This window comes from Ambystoma mexicanum, chromosome 7q, assembly GCF_040938575.1.
Source record: "Ambystoma mexicanum isolate Mex_15411 chromosome 7q, UKY_AmexF1_1, whole genome shotgun sequence".
NCBI classification, from domain to species: domain Eukaryota; kingdom Metazoa; phylum Chordata; class Amphibia; order Caudata; family Ambystomatidae; genus Ambystoma; species Ambystoma mexicanum.
The window spans coordinates 153,915,814-153,937,892 of NC_090941.1; the positions used below are offsets into that span (position 1 = coordinate 153,915,814).

Below are 22,079 nucleotides of genomic sequence, written 5' to 3' on the forward strand. Positions count from 1 at the left end.
GCAGTATTTGGGATGTGTATGTCCACATACAGTATGAGTCGCCCATTGTCCTTGGGGACTACCACCAGTTGGGAAACAGAGGGTGTTGGTCTGCTTACCCTTTCTATGATGTCATCATCCAGCAGGAGTTGTAGTTCCCTGGATACTTGCGCTTCCAGATGAAACCCCACTCTCTGTGGGTGCTACTGGGATCTATGTGATCACTGCGCCGTCCATAATGTCGACTTACATAATGCTCGGGCACGGCGCAGTGATCACATAGATCACTGTACCCTGCATCCCCCTACCCGCCTCAGCCCCATCCACTTACCTTTTTGGTGGCACACTTCTTGGTGTCCCGCCGTCTCTCCTCTGTCCCTGTAGCATCAGTTCTCTCCCACTAAGATGGGTCTGAACTGGCACAGCAGGGTGCTTTTTTCATTTTTCTTTCCACTTCTTTATTGTCCCCTGCTACCATCCAATGGAAGCGGGGGACACCGCAGCAACTCCCGCTCCCCCTTAGTCAAATTAGTGGGGGTCCGCATTTCAGTATGGTGCAAAGGCGCAGTAAATGAAATGTCGCAGTGTTCGACATTTTGGTGCAGTTCTGTGCTGCGGTACTGGATTGATTGATGTGGAGGGTGACTACAGTATCTTTTAGCCTTCCTTGATCTGTTGAATGGACAGGTGTACCACTTCCATTGTCCTGATGGAGCCTTGATTTGCAGGGTGGCCTTGATTGATCTCCCTTTTGTAGTATTCGATGTCAATGAGCGCAAGGGAACGTGCTGTCCTGTAGCTCAGCAGACACTTTCCTGCTGTCTGGCTCTGAATGACATGGATTGTGGATGAAACAATCAGACTATTGTGGTTTAGATTGCAGGTAAATTGCCCAGTGGAGTTATAGCGGCTGGCTGGCTCCCCACTGGAATATCATGAAATTGGACTGCGTCAGTGGGTAGTGCTCTTTTATTAGCTGATAGTCTTCAGTGTTCATGACACCAACTGTGGGCCCTTTGTCAACGATAAACCTGTGATTTCACCCCCCTATCTGCAAAGTTACTCTTGGCGCTGTGTAATCGTCGGCCTTTACACTTACGAGACGTACGTACTCTTTGCTTTATCTGTCCATGGGCCCATGGTATTTCCTTGTGGGGTCAGCTTGTTCAAGCTAATGTGGCGGATTGTTGTATTCATCCCTGAGGTATTGTGACTCATGTGTTGTTCTGATAGTCGTATGTGTCTGTCGGGTAGTCATATACATCTCTTGAGAATTGGGAGTATTCCATGCCATCTCAGTATTCTTGCGGCGTCTGCAGACTCATGTCCTCCATTGCCCAGATCATTTTCCGTTGGTGCACGACTGGTAGGTTTTTCCGCTGTGGCCTTCGAAGACTTTGCATTTGGTGTTTTTGGGAGTTAGCTGCCCTATAGAAGTCCTGGCGTCCTTCAGCCGATTGTGGTGGGGTGGGTTTGAATTCCAGTGAGAACGGTGGTCTTTCTCTGCACTTTGACTGGAAGTGGTTTACTTTTCCACATTTCATGCATATTTGCCTTATTCCTGGACATGGTCCTCTGTGAGGAAAGTTCAATCTGTACCTGTAGCACGGCTTTTCCCCTTAGTTTCGAGGATGAGTGTTTCCATAGGACTGTCTCCGCGGGCCACTCTGACCTCTAGCATGTGGTGTTTGTATCCCTTGTATTGCTGCCACAGTTTCTGATTTTTTGGGGGGATTTTCTATCGTGACTGCATGGATGCCGACTCTCTCATAAATGCACGCTAAGTCTATTATTTCTAATAGAGTGATGGGTTTTTTCAGCAAGTGTTTTCGGAGGTACATCCCTCTATGATTCTCAGTCTTATGGCTTCCCAGTCTGAAAGGTTTACAAAGTCACAATGCATGATTTTCTTCTGCAGCCGAATGATAAACATGTCAATGGTTTCATGAGGCATTTGGATGCATTGGTTATGGCATAAGTGGCCTTGTCTTGTTGCAGTATGATTTTAAGGATGCTTTTCACCACCTTTCCCACGAGGTTGGTGAAAACGTCTATGAGGTTAGGTGAGTCGCCATATCCTACTGCTTTAATGAAGTCATTAAAATCATCCAGCCATTCTTCCCATCTGGGACCTCTATCTGCTGAGGCTATAAGGGAAATAGCTGAGGTCTCCTCAGGAACCCTCCTGTGGCTGATTTGTTAGGCATCGCCATTGCTTGGCCTGTTTGAGGCTCAGGCCCTTGGGTGTCGTCCACCACAGTGACGGGATTGGTTATGTGGGCTTGACCCTCGTTGGTACCTTTCTCTTCTGGGTGTTCTCAAAGGTGTGTCTTCTTCTTAGATACTTTGTTATTTGGGGATTTTTGCTAGTCTGCTGTTGGTTGTCATCTCTAGTGTTCTTATTTTGCGTGGTGTTGGTAGATTACTGTGCATTACATTTCCTTGCAGGAGAATTTGTTGCATTTTTTGCAACCTGTTTTGCTGCATATATATCTGGGGGTGGGTTTAGGGGAATAATGAAGGTAGGAGGTTCAAGGGGGCAACTGTGGGGGTGGTCGACCTACGCATAGATATGCAGAAAAATGCACATGACAAAAAATAAATTAGACGACATCTCTTAGGAGGAAATGTTTTTGACCAAACAAATCAACCCAAACCATTTTGAGGCTCTGCTGAGTATATTCCTGCCACTGCCTACTTGTGTTTCTGGCTTCTTGTGATTTCCTTATTTGCTCTCTCTTTGGTGTCTCTGTGGCATTGGTTCCTTACTTGCTTTTGTTTTCTTATGTGTGCTCTCTTTGGCATCTTATGCTGTTTTCTGGTCTCCTCCCTCTCTCTCTATGCTGTTTGACAAGGGAGTGCTCTCCTGGCATCCTCAGTGTTCTACTGTCACCCACTCCTTGGGGTTATTCCACTGTAATATTATCCACCCTCTCCTTTGGGTTATATTCCTCTGAAATTTCATTGTGCATGTAGCACAGTAGCAGCCTTGGCCAACGGGTGCATCTGGCACCGGTTGCGCACTGTCTGGGGAATTCACTGCCCTTATATTGGGACACGACTGTGCGTGACAAGCATCCTTCCTCAGAGCTGTGCTGAGTGTGAACTGTTTTCTGAGGCACACAAATGTATCTACGCTCTGCATTGGTAGCGCATTGTCTCCCCTACCAGTGCCGGTGGTGAGCCGTCCTGCTCAGCATTCTGCAGAGCGTTGAACCACTTTGCTGGCTTCTGGCCGATCATGGTTCCTCAGGCTTCTCGGCCATTTCGGATACCGGCACACAGCTGATGAGGCATGCGAGCAGAAACTTTAAAGAAGGCCCTCGAGACATCAGCTTCTATGCCTGTTTCGGGATGCCAGCTGGTGTGAGTGCTCTTTGCTCGTGGAGGCGCGTCCACCTGCAATGCAGGGTCGCTGCTCTCGCCGGGTTTCTGGCCAGTGCCACGGAATAAGGCACGGGAGAATAATCTGGGGTGCCGGGGCAATGTAACTCACCCAGCAAACTTGGCTGCCTTAGTCAGTCAAGCAGCTAAGGTGGAAGGCAGCTTGGCACCTTTCCTCCCGCCAAGCATCACACTAGGCACTTGCCACATATCAGGGTCTAGGCAGAGACTGGGACAAGCCCGAGGACCGGAAGAGTAGGAATAAAAGCAAAAGGAGGCCACACCAACGTGTGAATGGCCGTATGCGTCAGCCGGCCAGAAGGGCAGGAAGCCCATGGAAACATGCATAGACCCCAGGTTATGGAAGGGGAATAAAAGAACAGAGCTGGGAGCAAGAAGCCAGTTGTCTTTGGTACTCTGAACGGAGAACCAACAGTCATCCAGTGTACGCAGGAGACTTATTACTTTTGAGCATTGTTCTGCTCTGATAAGCGAGAATTTCACTTCACTCGAGGAGGAGCATTACTTTACAAATTACTTCACAAGCATTTCACTTTGCTCGAAGGAATTTGCTAAATATGGAGGAAGCATCAAGCATTTCACTTTGCTCGAATGGTTTTGTCCTACTACTCGAAGGGGCAGAAAACATTTCACCTTGCTCGAGGGAGCCTGGGCCCGGGAACACAAAGGAGACCAGACCCCAAAGTGCGAGTGGAGAAGAGGGGCGGTCATCGTTGAGACAGAACACTTACCTGTTGTACGGATCCCGGCCAGCAAAGGAAGGACCTCCAGGAAGGCGGCAAACAGAAAAGAGACGGGAGTCGTAGCTCATAGCCGGCTGCACAGAGGGCACGTGAAGCAGGAGAAAGACGATGGAAGAGAGAGCCCGGACAGGGTCACGTAGCAACAACAGGGTGGAGTCTCTATCGCCCGGGATGAAGGTTTTAGTCCGTTTCAAGCACAGGAACTATGTTACTGACTTTTCGGCTGCGCTGAGGGTAAACCTTCAGAGGCGAGCAAAAAGGTATTAAGGCTGCACCGCAGCCGGTGAAAAAGCACACGTGCACCACAATGAAAACAGCGGTACGCACTGCAACGTCAAGGCACATGCAAGTCGGGGGGGCCAAGGCAATATTTACCTTAGGCCAGCGCAATGGGTGAAAATGATTGCGCAAACAGAATATGAATTTTGGAACAAAGCTTGCAGAAGAGTGATACAATAAACAAACAAAAACACAGTAAAATGACCAGAAGCATTTATTGAAGAAAGGGGTACAATTTTACAAAATAAGCAGTGATTTACATGGCTCACACAAATAAGATGCAAGTGGGGGAAGGAAAGATGGCAGAGAAAAGCCTGTCCAGCACAGAAAAAAGAGGCAACAGATTAACGGAATGGGCAGCAGCTGCAGAGAAGTTACACGGCTAGGCCTGGGTGCGCAAGAGGCTAGGAGATGACACAGATGAGGAGGAAGATATTGTAGAGCTGGACAAAATTGAGGCACCAAAGAAGAAAGCCAAGGAAGAAGAAAAAACAATCACAGCAGAGGAAGCAGAAACGGAAGGGAAAAGAAAGGAAAAACTGGTAAAAAAGAAAGAAGTATGACTGAATTGATGGCTAAGTTTACAAGCAAATACATTGCACAGCAAGAATGAATAGTAAATGCTAAATTTGATTAACTTGAAAAAAAAATGATGACAGAATTGGGGGAGCACGAGTACGGGACAGAGGGGCAAATGAACAAAATGTGACAAATGAAAACGGGTATTTAAGGGCTTGGGTGGGGATTCACAGTGACACCCAAGACAGTAGAGAAGCTACACCCATAAATGGGGTCATAGCACCAATGCCCACGTCAGAGGACGCAGGCACAATAGCAAACAATGTAAACAGTGACCCTGGTAAGATCTCAATCCTGGAAGGGAGCACTGGGATGACACAGGCACTAATACGGACTATAATTAAGGAGCTAGAGAAAGAAATGCAGAACCGATTCAAGAGATCCTTAACATGGAACATTGACCAAGTAGCAAAAGAGAAAATATAGAAGAAAGAATTCATAGAGATATTCTCTTTATTAGAAGCGGAACAAAAAGTCTATGACCTATTCAGGGATCCAAAGAAGATCGCAGGCAGAGCAACATTTTGACAACTGGCCAAAAGCTTTTAACATCATGGCAACAGTAGTTTTGTAAAAATTCCCAAATGAAGGCAGGGCGCTGTTCCCATACATGGATAAAATCAGGCAGGTAAGGGAAACCGTTGGGGGAGAGGCATGACTCACTTACGATGATCAGTCCAGGAAGACCATGGCAACACACCCAGAAATAGAGTGGGATGAGGTGCAGGTAAGCCTCTACATTCACAAGGTTTTAAAAACTAAATCACCATGCTGCGCAGAGAAGAACACAGCGCAGGCAAAAAAACACAGAATAGCAGTGGGAAATGAACGGAACCAGAACACAAGAATAAGGGCGAGCAGCCCTTTCGTAAGAAGCAGCCATGGGTGGCTAGGTCAAATACCTACAGCCAGAACATGCACAAGCCACATAACACCAGTAAAACCAATATTACATGTTGCAAGTTGGAAAAAGAGTATTGCTCATGGCGGAAGAAGCACAGATATAAACATACATGCACCAAATGCGGGGGTGAACATAGCAGCAATGGATGTACTAGACTGCCCAGTAAGACCACAAAGAGAGAGGATCCATGAGATCTGCTGGACAACAGTGGGAACACGAAAAAAACATTTAGAATATCAAGGGGAAAGGGTCAAGGTTACCAAAGCTGAAGAAAATTTTACACTAAGTAAGATACCCATTAAAATAAGGAATTTTATGAACTTATTAGAAGCATACCCAGACAAGGAAATAAGTCTGTCAATAAAAAAAGGGTTTATGGAAGGATGTATTTTCCCCTTTAAAAGCTAGGCGTCTAGATTGATACCGGCAAACTTAAAAACAGCAAGAGAAAACCCTACACTAGTAAAAAAAGAAACTACAAAAAGTATTAGAGCTAGGGAGAATTGGAGGGCCATGGGATACAATGCGTTTTAGTGAGTACACATGCACACCACTGGGTTTGGTACCCAAAAAAGAGGCTGAGCAGTATAGATTAATACACCACCTATCATACACAAGGGGCAAGTCGGTAAATGAGGGGATACTGTACACAGAAACAGTGGTGTCATACACACACTTCCAGGAGGCACTCAGTATAGTTAAGAATTGTGGCAAAAATACACTAATGGCTAAACTAGATATAGAATCTGCTTTTAGACTACTACCTGCCCATCCCAGGTCGCAGCCCTGGTTGGGCTTCACATTTGAGAATAAATTCTTCACAGATACGTGCCTACCTATGGGGTGACGCAATATCATGCGCACTATTCGAACAATTCAGTTCTTTGTTTCAGTGGGCCTTCCTGAAGGAAAAACCAGGGGCTCAGGTGGCACATTACCTGGACGATTTCCTGTTAATAGGACAGCAAGGAACTAACGAATGTGAGCAGTCGCTAGAAAAAATGGTAGAGATGGCAGAGCACTGGGAAAGCCTCTAGCAAAAGAAAAAACCTCCAACCCTGCCACAAACATAATTTGTCTTGGGATTGAAATAGATACGGCCGCAGGGGAATGCAGGATTCGAGCAGGTAAAAGGGATGAGTTGCTCAAAAATATCATATCACTTAAAGGGAAAAACAAAGGGACAGTTGAAGAAATACAATCCTTTGCAGGAAGTCTCAATTTTGCTGCAAGAGTAGTCCCAGGGGGAAGGTCTTTTCAAGGAGTTTGGAAACGGAGGCTACAGGGTGCGCAAAACCCCACATGCACACAAGGTTAGGGGAGGAAGTAAAGAAGGATTTATCAATATGGCAAGAGTTTCTGACTAAATTCAATGGAAAAATAATATGGCGCACGCCATTGAACACCAGCAAGAAAAGGGTACTTTTTACAGATGCGGCAGGATGCAAGGGCTTTGGAGCAATACTAGAGAATGCATGGTGTGCAGGACCATGGTCAGAAGCATGGCACGCACAAGGAGTGGCAAAGAACATAACATTGCTGGAAATCATACCAATCTGGCTGGCACTGCATGTATGGGCAGACCGGCTGGCAAACACAGAGCTAATTGTATGGTCAGACAATATGGCCATAGTAGGGATCATAAACAGGAAATCAACTACATGCCATTCGGTCCTAAGAATTCTGAGGGCCATGACCATTATAACTCTGAACAAAAATATTGAGCAAAGAGCTAAACACATAGCCGGCAAGGATAATAACATTGCAGATGCATTGCCTGGCTTTCAGTGGGATACATTTTGCGAAATGAGGCCAGAGGCAGACTGCAGGAGGACAGAAATACTCAAAGAATGCTGGGAAATACTAGCAGAGATTTGAAGAGAACACCTGCGTCAATGCCAGACTGCTGGGACCAAGGTGAGATAACAGCAGAGAAACAAGCACCTCAGAAACGGGTGCGAACAGGAGCACGCCTCCTGGCGGTTACACAGACCCTGCTACTGGGTTATTATTAGGGCTCGCCAAGAAAGCTTTGGCAGCAAACAAGAGGAAACAATATAGCAAGTGTATATAAACAGTACTGAAAATTACAAAAAGGTAACATGCAGAGCTTATAACAACAAAAGAGGTAAATAGTTTTCTAGAATGGACATACAATGAGAAAATGAAAAGAAAATGGGCAAAGAGGCACCTAGCAGCAGTAGCCTAGTTTGCAAAAATACAAGGGGGATCGGATCCAACCCACAGCGCATTGATGACATATGCACTGACAGGATGGAGAAGGTTAGATGGCCCACACAAGGACAAGAGGTGTCCTCTAAAATTTGTGGAAATAGCGACATTCCAAAAATTGCTGGAAACCGTTTGCTCGCACAATTACGAGATACAACTGTTTAAAGCAGCATTTGCCATGACATATTTTGGAGCATATAGAGTAAGTGAGCTTGTCGCATCAAGCACTAAAGCAATACTTAGAATCCAACATCTTAATGAGCCTGCACCAATCTGGTTTCCGCCCAGGTTTTGGTACCAAATCTGCTTTGCTTGATCTTAAGAACCAAGTGGACGAGATCAAAGAAGCTGGTAACTCAGCCCTCCCCCTGCTGCTGTTAGACTTGTCGGCTGCCTCGACCACCAAATCCTGTGTGAACACATTCAATACTCGGCCAACTTTACACCAGGTTCCATCGCCTGGATCTCCTCCTTCCTATTGGAGAGATCCATGAGAGTGATCTCTGCTAACCTAGCAGCCACGCCAGCCCCCGTTACCTGTGGAGTCCACAAGCCTCATGTGTCTCTCCCACACTCTACAACATATTCACTAAACCCCTATTTGACCTGCTGGATGACAAAAGAATCTCCTTCACAAACTATGTGGACGACATACAGATCCTTCCCTCTTTCACAGGAAACTATGCAACTAACACTGTTGACTTGCACTTAATCTACCACACTATCCAGGCATGGATGGCTTCACACCTTCTATGCCTCAACAATGAAAAGACCACATTTCTTCTGGTGGGCTCCCCTACTTCTCTAAGTAAGCTGAATCACTCATACCAATCTTTCACCATTGATGGCATCACCATCAAGTTCTCCAGTAACGTCAAGTCCCTGGACATCTACCTTCGTGCCACTCTGTCCCATTTGAGGTAGGTGAATGTGATCGCCTCCTTGGCAGCCCACGCCTCCAAGCTCATTAATGCAAGCAGACCCTTCTTAACTACGGAAAACTGTGTCATCATCGCTAGAGCCCACATTGCTCTAAATTAACTATTGCAATGCATTTTTTGCAGGAACGTCCCTGCACAACATTAACAAACTACAAGTTATCCAAAACAATGCTCTCAGGGTGGCACTCAACATTCCAAAGTGTGAACATGTGAACATATACCAGATGCTAGAAGAAATGCCCACTAGCTTCCAATCTGCGAGCACATCATCTTTAAATCACTAGCCATCATGCACAAAGGCCTCTCCAACACAGCTCTGAGGTATCTTTCTTAAAAAATCACCAAAGTACAATCCTCCAGCCCCATCTGCTCCCAGTACTCTCACCAAATCGCCAACCCTTTGATTCAGCAGAATTAAATCTGGGAGGGCCAGTTTCCTGGTCATTGCCACCAAGAATTGGAACACCCTACAGTCAATTTTGGAGGTTTCTCACAGGTGAGAGTTTTATTTCAATTATTTTAACAGGCAGAAGCAATAACCGTACAGTGGAAGAGGACAGGAGCAGTCTTGCCCTTACAGTCCGCAACACAAACCAAACACTTAACTGTTGTACGACGCTTTGCGATGGCTCACTCCTGATGATGACCAATCTCTTTGTGACACTAAATGTCCTCTGAATTAGGTTGAATGATGGATCTAATGGGCATAGTCTATATCCAGACTCCAGGTCTCATGGGAAGGGAGGGGTCGACAGCTGCATTAGATGCATAAGCCCAGTGGGCTATTTATGTCTAACCTGCAGGCAACACACCCAGTTATTGGTAAAATAATGAAATAGTTTGGCTTGCTATGCTAGGACTTGAAGTCCCCTCACCTTACCTTGCAACATGGCTTGCTTGATTCCCAGCACAAGAAGCCTATCAAAGCTGACTTCTATGCTTCAATTCTTCCGGACATTTGGGAGCAAAGGGACAGCTTATGTATTGGAGTTATCAAGGCTAGAGTTCACAAAGCAAAAAGGCACAACTTATAGAGGGCATGCAGGCACTTGGAGCAGCATTTGGTATTGGGTGATCCTTCACGGTTGCACTCATGACCCTCTTTGTATAGCTGTCCTCTAGCCCCCTAAAATGTTGAGGCTGACTCCAATGCTGTTGAGCTGTGTTGACTTATTGCAATGCTGCAGGCCCGAATTTGAGCTCTGTGTAAAATAAGAACCGTGCCACTGTGGTGAAATGGCATTTTTCTTATTTGCTCCATTCATATACTTTTAAGAAAGTGGCAGTTCTGGAAGAATTCTCCCACTTTTGGGCCCAGTGGTTGTGTGTGGCAATGCTCCTAGAGACCGCCATATGTCTAGTAGGCGAAGTGCAAGGAGATTTTACTTGGCCTTGCCACTATTTCTCCAAAAGAAAAGTGGGAGTTGTCGTGTCAAAGGGAAATCTGTCATGTGGCACTGGAAATCCCCTCTGGAATACTGAACGCCGGTCTCACCCGTTCCCTCACTCTTGTGGATCCTCCACTCTGCACAGTCCTTGCTCATCCAGAGACGACATTTCCTCATGAGTAATGCATATTGCCCTTTTGTGGATAGCTTCATAAAATGTCTGCTGTACAGCACTGTTAAGTGGTTGAGAAATCTCTCCTCAGTGTCACTTTCGTCAAGATCGCTACTGTGTGTCGAGTACAGTATCTGCGCCCACCTCCACTCTGTTGGCCTCAACCTCCTTGGCCACTTGTTTCAAGCACAGCAATCATTTTCTCATCAAGTATCTGACTGAGCTTAGAATGGGTGGCACATACTTTGGCGGAGAAACGTGTCGACATAACCCCCAAGTGTCGCCGAATCGGGTCCTGTGTCAAGACAATACTTACCTGAAGTGTTTTGCCTTGGTGGATCTCAAGCACCAATCCTTTCCGCTTTACAGCAAGCAATACATGAAAATGAATTGCCAATGACAACAGAACTGTATCTGAGGTACGTGTACAAATATAGAGGCACTCAGACATCGACAGCGATAATGTTGTGGATTGCATCACAGTTAAATGAGAAAGTTGTAAAACCTACTTTTATTGGTAATATGCAGTTAGATTTAGCTGCCCAAAGCACATCCAATGTTTCGGTCCTGTCTCATCCAGAGATTTGCTCAATTCATAGCAATTTGTAGGAACATCTGCACTTTCTTATCTGATTGTATTACATACCATAGTACGCCCATTCTGGAACAGGCCTGCATTCAATTCTTCATTCAGGAGCATTTTCCCTTCAAACATTGTCAATATAACAAATAATTGTGCGACTCAACTCAATCCATTCGTTGTTTATCGAGGCACTGATTACACAAAATGTAAGTCATTGCACTTAGGCCAATTGAACAATATAAATAGGAAATAAATACAGTCAATAAAATGATTTACAAATTCATATTCCTTTGCCATAAAACATCTAAGTGTTGTGCCTGTAAGACACAATGAGTACACAATACAGGATCCTTAGGGTATGATGCCTGCATGGGGGGTTGGATTAGGTTGCCTTGAGCAATGCAAACATAAAAAGGGATTAAATTGCACATAGTTGACAAAGCAACCCCTGCACTTTGGGACCACAGCATCAGCTTTCCATTTGAATCGCACCATTTCACTACCCAGCTTTTACCAGAGAAACTTGTGTTCAACTGATGAATGGAAAGTTGATTTTCAAAAGTTGACAATGTGCATGAATGCATTTCAGCTTGTGCAAAAGATAGTGCATCAATTTCGAGGAAACACATCTGCCTGGAACTTGGATTTATGAAGGTAATTTTTCTGCTGCACGATACCAGCAAGCTTTTTGTTTTCGCTCAGTATTTTTGGACTGATGTTTTGGGCATTCAATCCGCTTTTAACAACCAAAGTTCAAAGCCCCCCACCTCCATCGTCCAACAGCATTTGCTGAATGGACAACTAAGTCCAAACTGAGCTCCTAGTGTGTCTCCAGTCAATGGGTGGCACTGGACTGAAAAGGCGGCATGATGCAAGTACATGGCTATGCTCAGAAGGTTGGTCTCCTAAAATTCTTAAATGCTCTCATAGGCCAACTTTTGTGTCAACAGGCCTGGAAGTGTTTTGCTCCACAGCACGCTTCTAACAGTTGGATGTTGTGAGGTTCCATCCTGGTATCAGCAGGGATTTATTCAGAGTGTAAAACGTTGCACAGTGGAACACGCTCCCGTCTGAGGAGGTACTTGCCGCCTCTGCCAGTCATTTGAATGGGCAGGTTGGGGGGGGGTGTCCTCTGAGAGGAATAGTCTTGGTGGGTGCTTGAGTTTTGCAAGCTATATGAGGTGGGATTGGTTCTTGTGAGCACCACATTTACAGACAGGAAGCTATGCTCTTGTTTTCCTCTGTGGAGCAATGTTTGGAAAGGTTGTTGGGTAAGTTTGACAAATTCAATGACTTTTGTACTTTATAACGTATCATCCATCACTAGATGATTACAAAAAAAATCTGCAGGTGGGAACCAAAGTTCTCCACCACTTTTTGCCAATATACTACTACGTGCTGTCACTACTGCCGCAGAGTCTAAATCCTTCAAAAACAAGAAGGGCAGAATGGACCAGGTTTCACCGTAACTGGAAACCACTCAACCAAGCTTGTGACATGCTCAGCCATACAGTGCCAGTTGAACAAACAGATGCAAATAGATTGGCTACAACATGCACGTATGTACGTAACATTCATAATTATTTTGTTTTACAGAGTGCTGACAGTATACAGAACACGGCACTGAACAAGATGTTTGTTTTGGCCACGCTATTCACCATTGTTACTTTATTTCTCTGACAAACACTTTAGGTGCACATTTTCATGTAACTATTGGCCCTGTGGGCGCTGTGGTTGAACGATATTTACAGACCAAGGATAGTTGATCTGGTTTTCCCCAGACAAAGGATAGTTGATCTGGTTTTCCCCTCTTAAGTGCTGAAGGGTATATTTCCGTCTTGAATTACATACACACGTTGTAAGCACCACCCACACCCTCTACAGTAGGATCTTCAAAATCTGTCTAATTCAGATTTTTTACAATTTGATCGGAAAGGCAATTTTGTATTCATTTTCAGCATCCCTTAGCATTACGAAGCAAATGTTGAACTGGAGCGCCGGTGAGGCTTAAAGGCCAAACCAGAATACAAATGTGTATGAAAATTGCACCGCTTCCCCAAAAAATGCAAAACACATAAGGTACCAGCACCTTGACTAAGAGTAGGCTGCATCCATCTTTGAAACCTTGGCACCATGTCAGCGTCAAGCAAAAGGGCATCCACTTTGCAGGCGCTGCGGCCCAAACCTCAGCAAGTGCCTGGCAGGACAGAACACACAGACAATCTGTGTTTTAATACGTTGTGGCTATGTTGCCATCTGCAATGCTAGAACAAACAAGTTCTCTGCTTTAAGCATTGGAAGCTGCTCTTTGGTGGGCATTTCCATTCTGCGACTCGGCTTTGCTATTGGTGGGCCCATTACCGTCGTCACCGTCCAAGGACTTTGAGTCCACTTTCTCTACTGACTCAGAAGAATTTATCGGCTTGCACACAAAGCAGAGGAACTTGAAGCATGCCAGCAAGCCCTCCGAGATGCTAGAGGAAAAGAGCTTCTTGCAAGGGTGGCAAAACTGGTAAAACACAAGCATGAACAGAACAGCAAAGCAGTAGGCGATCAGCAGCTGGAGGACAAGCAGAGGGGCGCACACGTATGTATAGACATCGGTTTTATAGAGGTACCACAAGAGCAGCAGGAAGGCATTCTCGATGAACCGCAGCATGTAATACACCGCCATTCTGTACCAGTTCTGGGATTTGTTGATTAAGTCCGGATCGTTTAGCTTCAGCTGCACAGCTGACCAGCAGAACATGTTAATACCCGCATACAAGAACGTCAAGAGACACAGAACAATTGTGGTGCCCACCCTTGTCAGGGCTTTTTCTAAGTTCTCTGGGAAAGGAGACTTGCTCTGCCAGTAGAGGATCCAGGGGTAGAAGAAGAAAACGACGAAATTCACCAGCACCACCGGTAGGATCCAGATTTTCAGGACTGAGCTAAAGAGGACCAAGACGGTGACTCTGGTAGCGATCTCTAGTGTCCTCCAGAGGAATACGCACAGGTAGGCTATGGGTGCCACTCTGATCTCGTAGTCATCATACTTGATCTTAATGGCAAGGATATTGCAGCGTAGGGCGCCGTAGACGATCGAGAGCAGGGAGATGGTCATGGAGACACCTGAAAGGGAAGAAAAACATGGTGAATGTGCATGAATGCTGAATGTGTTGCAGACCCCTTTCTGTGTACGCTGTGTTTCCCCCGTCACAAGTACTTAAACATGACAAGTTCTCAAGGCCAAGCTGATGCAACTAACTTCAATATGAAACATGGATGCTTTGTAAAATGATGGTTAGGGATTAGCTCAATGGTGGTAAAATGCAACACACAACCACAAAATGCATGAACATGGGTGTGGCATGTGGGGGACCTCTACGTGAAAAATGTAATATCCAGTCGTTTATATGGCTTCAAATAATTATTTTGTTTGTATTAGGTCCCCCAGCTTTGGGCAAATAGGGGATCTAACTAAGTAATGGAAGCATAGAATGCATTGCCGAATGCCCACCAATCTGAGCAGGTGGGAATGTCTGCACTACAACTCAGTTTTCCTGGCTTGAAAGCTGAGAAGATTGACCCAGCCTGTGTCTCAGCAATAGGAATGAATAGTTTTCACTAAACGATATAGAGTTGTCGTGACACAGCACCAAGGAATACAGTTAATGCCCATGTTCTGCCCTTACCTTATGGCGGATGCCACATCTCTCGTATGAAGCTATTGTTTGGTACACATTTTTGTCTCAAACTCACAAAGTGACGGTAGTTGGCTGTGACAAAGCACGAAGAGGACTGTGCTGCACTCAGTATATTCTTTCAACAGTCCTCAGGTAGATTATGATATGAAGAATGGCAACAAATCTAGTGAATAATATTAAATGACAGTCTTGCAGATAAGGTGTTCCTTGATCTTCAAACCTAGCTAATCACTCACAAGCAGATACAAACAACACCATGTTTGATCATCTGCTTGTCATCTCAGGGGTTTGCTCTCAAGACGTATGCCGTTGTGAGGTTAGGCAGGGAGAGCACACCTATCAGTGTTAATTAAAAGCCTTTGACTCAGTTCTAGGCTATAACAAAGCAATGCACTACGTTAGCATTATTAGTCATGACTCACAATTAAAGCATTACATTAAACCGATCAGAATTCAACAGTTCATAAAAGGAAAGACCAGAATTGGAAATGATACACCAATATGTTGCCAAATTTTACAGGTGTTGCAAAGTGCAGCATCTGATGTGTGCGCCATCTTGGATTTGCTAACTGTGTCAGCTGTTCAAGAAGCACAAAATTGGACTATGTGAGAGACTATGATCTGCTGGGTTTGGATTACCCTTGTCAAACATCCCCTGAGGAGCGTCAGGGCTTCAGATCTTTCCCAACTCCGTAGGGTGTGTGAAGCATATTATGTATGGGACATCGGTAAGTATCTCACGTGAATTTGCTTGGTCATTTTAAGGGATGCAGGTGCTTTGGGTATCAGCAAGGCCAGTTACATGTAGGGTCTGGTCGGTTTAGTGAGTTATCTGGTAGAAGGTTCAAGTTGTATGGCTTTCTGTCTATGCCTTTCTTGTGTGTACTCCAAAGAACCAAACCTTTCGAACTACATCAATGTCAGACATTTTTAAGAAATCTGAAAACCCCAGTGTTCTAGAGTATCTCTGTATGCCAGACAATGATGACTGTATCAGAGTGCAACAGGCCTTCTCTGATAAAATTTCTTCTGCACGTGATAGAATCAGACAAGGTCTTACTACGGAGGAATCCAAGGAAAAAGAGGACATTGGAAGAAATAAGTAGAGGGGGAACAATCAAGAGTTTTTTTAGTTTGAATCTATTTCACTTGTAGATACTGAGAAAATACTTAAGAATGTCATCCAACATCGTGCCCATATGATATAATGCCATCAAAATCATTCTGGAGAATTCTAAACTTTTTGCACATTTCATTAGCAGATTTGTGAATACCTCATTCCTACACAAATCTTTCCCTGTAGGAATTAAAGAAGTAGTAGTGACCCCCTTAATAAAACAAACAGGACTGCACCCTAAGGATGCATATAACGTAAGGCCTCTCACAAATAGCCTTTTTTTTTAACTTAAGATAGTTGATGAAATTGCAGAAAGATCCAATATAAAAACAAAAAAAAGGAAAGGACCCTGCAGCGCCGGTTCCGATCATGGAAGTGAAAGGGAACAGGCATTGCAGGGACACAGTGAGTCGGCGGCACACAGCGAAGTGTGCCGCCGCAAGGTAAGTAGGGGGTGGGGGTTGAGGTGTGGGTGGGGTTGGAATCCCTTGAGTGCAATGTTCAGAGGAGAAAAGACTGAATGTTTTAGGAAAAATAACTTTCAGTCTTTTCTCCTTCGAACATTTCTGTCACAGGCTTCCAACCCCAATCCGAAATAGCTGCCATTCAATTACAAAAGCATTTTGAATTGACTAAATCCTTGCAAATGAAGCAATCAGGCTTTCGCAGCAATCCTGGCACTGACAGTGCCCTCCTCGACGGATCTATGTGATCACTGCGACAGCCGAAAATGCTGATGTTTATTTTTTTAACCCTTTACACCACATATATATGCGGGGGCAGACCCCCGCAGCCCCCCATATTAATATTATACACTTAATCCCCCCACATATATATATGGTGTAAGGGAGGGGTTAAAAAGAAGAAAAATAAGTCAGCATTTTCGGCCGTCGCAGTACCCAGGTCGACATTTTTGTACGATTCCCTCCACAACTTACAAATCCAGATGCTGGGCACCTGGGAGAACAGTAAAACAGGACTGTTGATTTTACTGGATTTATCAGCGGCCTTTGATTTGTTGGATCACAAAAGCCTGCTACATAACTTGGCTGATGCAGGTAATTGTTCCATGGATGCTATTGAATGGATTAAATCATTTTAAAGTAACAAAGTCTAGTATTTGCTGGGGGGATGCTTTTCCGACTCATCAGAGATACACTATGGGGTTCCAGAAGGCACTTGTTTGTCTCCTGCGCTATTTAATGTGTACATTAAACCTCTATAGGTCTCAGTACAAGTCCGGCACTAACCCTGCCGGCGCGAACGGTGGATTGTTGCCTGATTTGCAAGAATTACCGGCGTCTGGCTTGCCGGTAACACCGGGGGATTACAACCCTGGCGTTCCGGAATGTCTGGCACCGGTAAATTGTAATTCCCCATTCCCATAAAGGACTCAATGGCGAACATGGAAGCACTGGCACCGTTAATAATGGTGCCAGTGCTTCCGTTACGGCTTGCTTACCATGGCTGCTGTGCCCGACCCGGTCTGCCTTGTCGGTTACAGCAGCTCCGGCAGGCAAACCCATACTGTGCTCGTCCGGTAACAACAGTGCCGGTAGGCTACCGGCACTGTTGTTACTGGACCTGCACAATTATAATGAGGCCCTATGCGTCCGAATGGAACAAATGGGCCTGCAATTAACAAATTATGCTGGTGATATCCAGTTAACAATGGAACTTAGTGGAAACTACCACCAGGATTCAGAAAAAATAAACAGTGTTTACAGCAGCATCAAGAATTGAATGACTGAAAACTGGTAATGTCCAAACTGCTCAAAAACAGAGCTGATGGTTTATGGATCCAAACAGGCGAGGGATAAACTAGGCTTAGAATATAAGGGATCCAAGGTAGAAGGCGGTCACATCTTGGTCTCAGCCAAAGTTGTTCAGAGGTCTATGTAAACGATAAGGTGAAAAACTCACAATATCATTTAAAAGTATTGTGACAGATCAGCCTTCTGGTAAATAGGAACAATTGCAAAACTTTAGTCCCAGCAATCATTATGTCAAGATTGCACTATTGTAAGGCCTTGCTTGGTGGCGCCATTAAGGAATGTGTAAGAAAACGGCAAAAAGTCCAAAATGATGCAGTTAGGATCGTGTGTAAGATATCTACAAAAGAACATATAAGTATGCCCTAAAGAGAACCCCATTGGTTGCCAGTGGCTGCGAGGATCCGCTTTAAGATGATTACTTTGGCTCATAAATGTGTTTTTGGAGACGCTCCAAGTTATCTTAAAGAAAAAGTGTCTAAATATAAGCCACAAATATCTTTGTGATCCAGTGCTGTCCAACGACTTAAAATCCTTCGGGTTAAAAGAACGAGAGGAAATGGAAGATCATTTCCTGTGCTGGTGGTTCAAGCCTGGAATGACCTTCCTTTAGATTTGCACTCAGAGGAAAGACTTCTGACTTTCAGGAGACAGCTAAAAACTCTCCTCTTTGAGTAAAGCAGGTAGAATGCATTGTTCTTCATAATGTCCCTTTAATCTGCTTTGTTTGTGTGTTTATGTAGCGCCCTGATGCGGATGGCTTTGGGGTTTTACAAACGGATAAATAAATAAATGTCCAATCGTGTTGGCTTCAATCCCTGAGAGATGTCGCCCTGATAAAGTATATTATCCATGTCTGGATAGCATTTCAAAGGGTGTTGGTGGGGATTTCTTGATGAGCAGTATAGAAGTTTGATGTTGTAGTGCTACTGTGCAGTGAGCTCAGATTGATGTCGAATGAAGTGTAATTATGTGTGCCACAAGTAGGTAAGGGATGTATGATCTAGCTAAAATGCTTCAATTCAGCTTTTTCACCTTTTAATGTGCACTTCCACTAAATCACCCACACACAACAATAAAACACCTTTATGCACTCTACAAACATTGCAGCTCTACATCTCTCCCTTCAAATTGTTTAAGGTGCATTTGTTGAGACTATGTGCACAAAAGGCTCCCTTCAGTATGCAGATACTTGTAGTACCCCTTGGCACAAATCACCTAGAAGCATACCTATACACATAACCTGGGTTCTTCCGTTCTGCATGCACTAGACAACAGCAAAGCTATCTTACATTTTCCGCTCTCTTCCTACTAACCAAACCCAAATAGCCTCTTTTAGTGATCACATAGACAATGCAAATGTCAGCAAAGCATGGTATAAAACCTAATCCTGAATTGTCTGTGGCTTGTGAGTGGATGTGTCTTTCTGGTCCTGTCTTACGACTTCTGCTTTGTAAGTCTCTGCAGGAATGGACTGATCGTCAAGGTATAACTGAGGCACTGTGTGCGGGAACTCCCCATAATGTGACATAGAATTTGATGGATTGGCTGCAATAAATCTGATGAAGTCGTCAAAATCTTCTGAGAGCTCAGACACCCTGTCGAATGTGGTACAGCCACTAACCACCACCCCCTCCCAGAAGCAAGCTGACAACCAGTACTTATCTTCCAAAACAAGCTCAAAGAAATCTCAAATAATACCAGTACCCGTGCTAGAGCCAACCTGCCACCACTGCTGTCTCCCACATGTGCCAGTTACTGTCAAGGGTTTTGACCCATGTTGAATCAATAGACTGGGTAGATGTGGGGGTGAGCTGTCGCCGCCCATTATTCTATCCCAGAACAAACTGAATCAATAGACTGGGTAGATGTGGGGATGAGCTGTCGCCACCCACATTCACGCCAGAATCCAGGAGAACTGCGCAGTTTGTGCACACCAAAATGGTCACCTAATCTGCCACCCACCAGTGCAAAGAAAGGTGGTTCTGTTCAAAATCCGTTTTTATTGATGTCAAAAAGTTGCTAAAATCATGGGCACAAGACCACTCCAAAGATACAACCTTCTTGTGGGGGGTTCCACATCACCACTCTACTGTAAGGATGCCATCAAAACAATGTTAAGCAAGGATCCTATACTATCAAGCAAAAGACCACTCTATTGAAATGCATTAATTCAAGACAGATCCCAAAAATGGGTGCAGTACCAGCTTTGTCCACAAACTGGCGCTAGAGGTCTAAACTCTGACAGTAGGACTGTATCTCAGGAGTGCAAGAGGATCCAGCCTAACTGGGACTTCAAAGCCTGTTGGTTAATTAAAATTCTTAACCACCTGCTGTTCCCAGAGACAATCTGATTCAATTAACAGGCCGAGAGGCTGGGAAACCTTCTCACCCCAGAGACCCACACAACAGCCCAGGATATCACATGACCCTGGTGATTGGGAAGGAGGGGTTTTCCCGTCAGCCTGCCGGACACCACACAATAGACTCTTTCCCTTGAATGGAGTATGTTAATTTTGGATGTGGACTGTAAACAGAGCTCTGCCTGGGAGCAGGGACATGTGAGCTGACCCACCCAGCTTCGAGGGGTGGGCCAGACTTGAGTGTGGATTCCTATTGCAGCAAATATATGTTTAAGTTAAATGCTTCTAAAATATTGTATTAAGCTCACAAAAATGTGCAATTTGGAGAACCTTAATCCAAGAAATGTACCCACAATTCAAGACTTGATTCAACTTTGTACCATGTTCTGAGGCGAAACCCCGCTATTTATTGATATTACAGACACCGGGTTTATGCTAGAAACCTAGTAAATTACTGGAATGTGTGTAGAAGGAGGGTGTACATTGGTGTCATTTTTGATACAGATTTAACATTGGTAAACCAATTAAAAACTAAATTAAATTGTCATTTTTTAATGCAAGCCCCCAGGAAGATCAGAGTCGGACAAGCATGGACCATAAGGAATCTGTAATATGTACATGCAATTTCAACACATTGTGTATCTGGGAAATATGTATTTGGATCAGAAATAGATTTGTGTAAACATTGACAAGGAGAGTGTCTTTCTGTAAGCCATAAAGATGACACACAACCCAATGATAAGTTGAGAGGGTTGGGCATACAGAATTAGCCGACCCACCCACTTTCTAAACACATAAAAAGAGACTGCTGGGACAGGTAGAGACACTCAATTCCCATTTTCTGCAGAGCACGCTGACGGACAAATTCACATCCAGAACTCCAGAGACCTAGACTGACTCCAGCAAGACAGAGACCAGAATTTAGAACTCTGACTCCAGAACTCAAAGCAAAGGCCTAACCCACAAGCTGATTTCTCTTAAGCAGGCCTCAAAACCAACCAAACTATTCAACAGCCGGGCGAGCTGTTTGAATTTTTGCCAAGAACTTCTGACAGAACCAGAGACCCAGAAGGTAGAATTATCCGGAGAGACCAGATCCAGCCCAGATCGCTGTGCAGTGCCGCTAACAGAGCTGACCCAGATCCAGTGAGCAGAACCAGGCAGAGACCGTCCGTGGCGAGGGAACCGCAGTCCAATCCTGACCCGATCCATGACGAAGTCGCATTCCTGTCCAAAATCTAGTGTGAGTACCCAGCTAGCACTGTGCCAAAACCAATCTCTTAGTTTAAAATAATCTAATCCAAACTATTTTAGCCTATTAGAACTGCCTCCTAGAATCATGTCATTCTGTCATCCTTAAACCTGAAAACTGTCATCTGTCATTCTGAGCTTTAAAATTTAAAATCCAAAAAACTACCATTACTAAATCGGCCGTATCTCCGGAACCGTTTGTGCTAGGAGCGAGATTTAACTGTCATCTTAAAGCTAAGATTCTAAGCTTTCCAATGAACCTGCTACCACTTATAGTGCCTCCATAATTGTGCTCGATGCACGCGACTCAATTGCTGCGATTTGACATTTTGCTTAATTTCAGCCACGTGTAAAAAGATTTGTCCTTGCTTTCCTTTGCTGAAATTCATTTGCAACCTGACAATCATTCATAGAGCATTGCTAAAGTGATCCTGAACTAATACAAAGTAGCTGTCACCCACCATGAACCTCTAGAGGGAATTAAAATCATTTTAGCATATTTTTCACTTCTTTGCATACCACATCAAAGTATATTGCCTGTGTTTAAAACGCCTACCTGTTTTCCTCTAGGCTTGCTAGGGGAAATATTTTGGAATATTTGATTGCATTCCTGAGAACTTTGTGCTTTCCTTCCATCTCTTTACCTTGCATAAAGGGGGGGGGGTGAATTGTCAAAGAAAAG

The 22,079-nt window shown here is 44.6% G+C and overlaps 1 protein-coding gene across 1 annotated transcript in view; it reads right to left on the minus strand.

Moving 5' to 3' along the window:
- Nucleotides 1-11,115: 11,115 nt before the first annotated feature.
- XK (X-linked Kx blood group antigen, Kell and VPS13A binding protein) overlaps nt 11,116-22,079 on the minus strand; it is a 149,326-nt gene continuing 138,362 nt past the window's right edge. Inside the window, exon 3 of the mRNA XM_069639743.1 lies at nt 11,116-14,319. Within this exon, the coding sequence (XP_069495844.1) occupies nt 13,493-14,319 (827 nt within the window). The 3' untranslated portion in view covers nt 11,116-13,492. The remainder of the gene's footprint in view (nt 14,320-22,079) is intronic.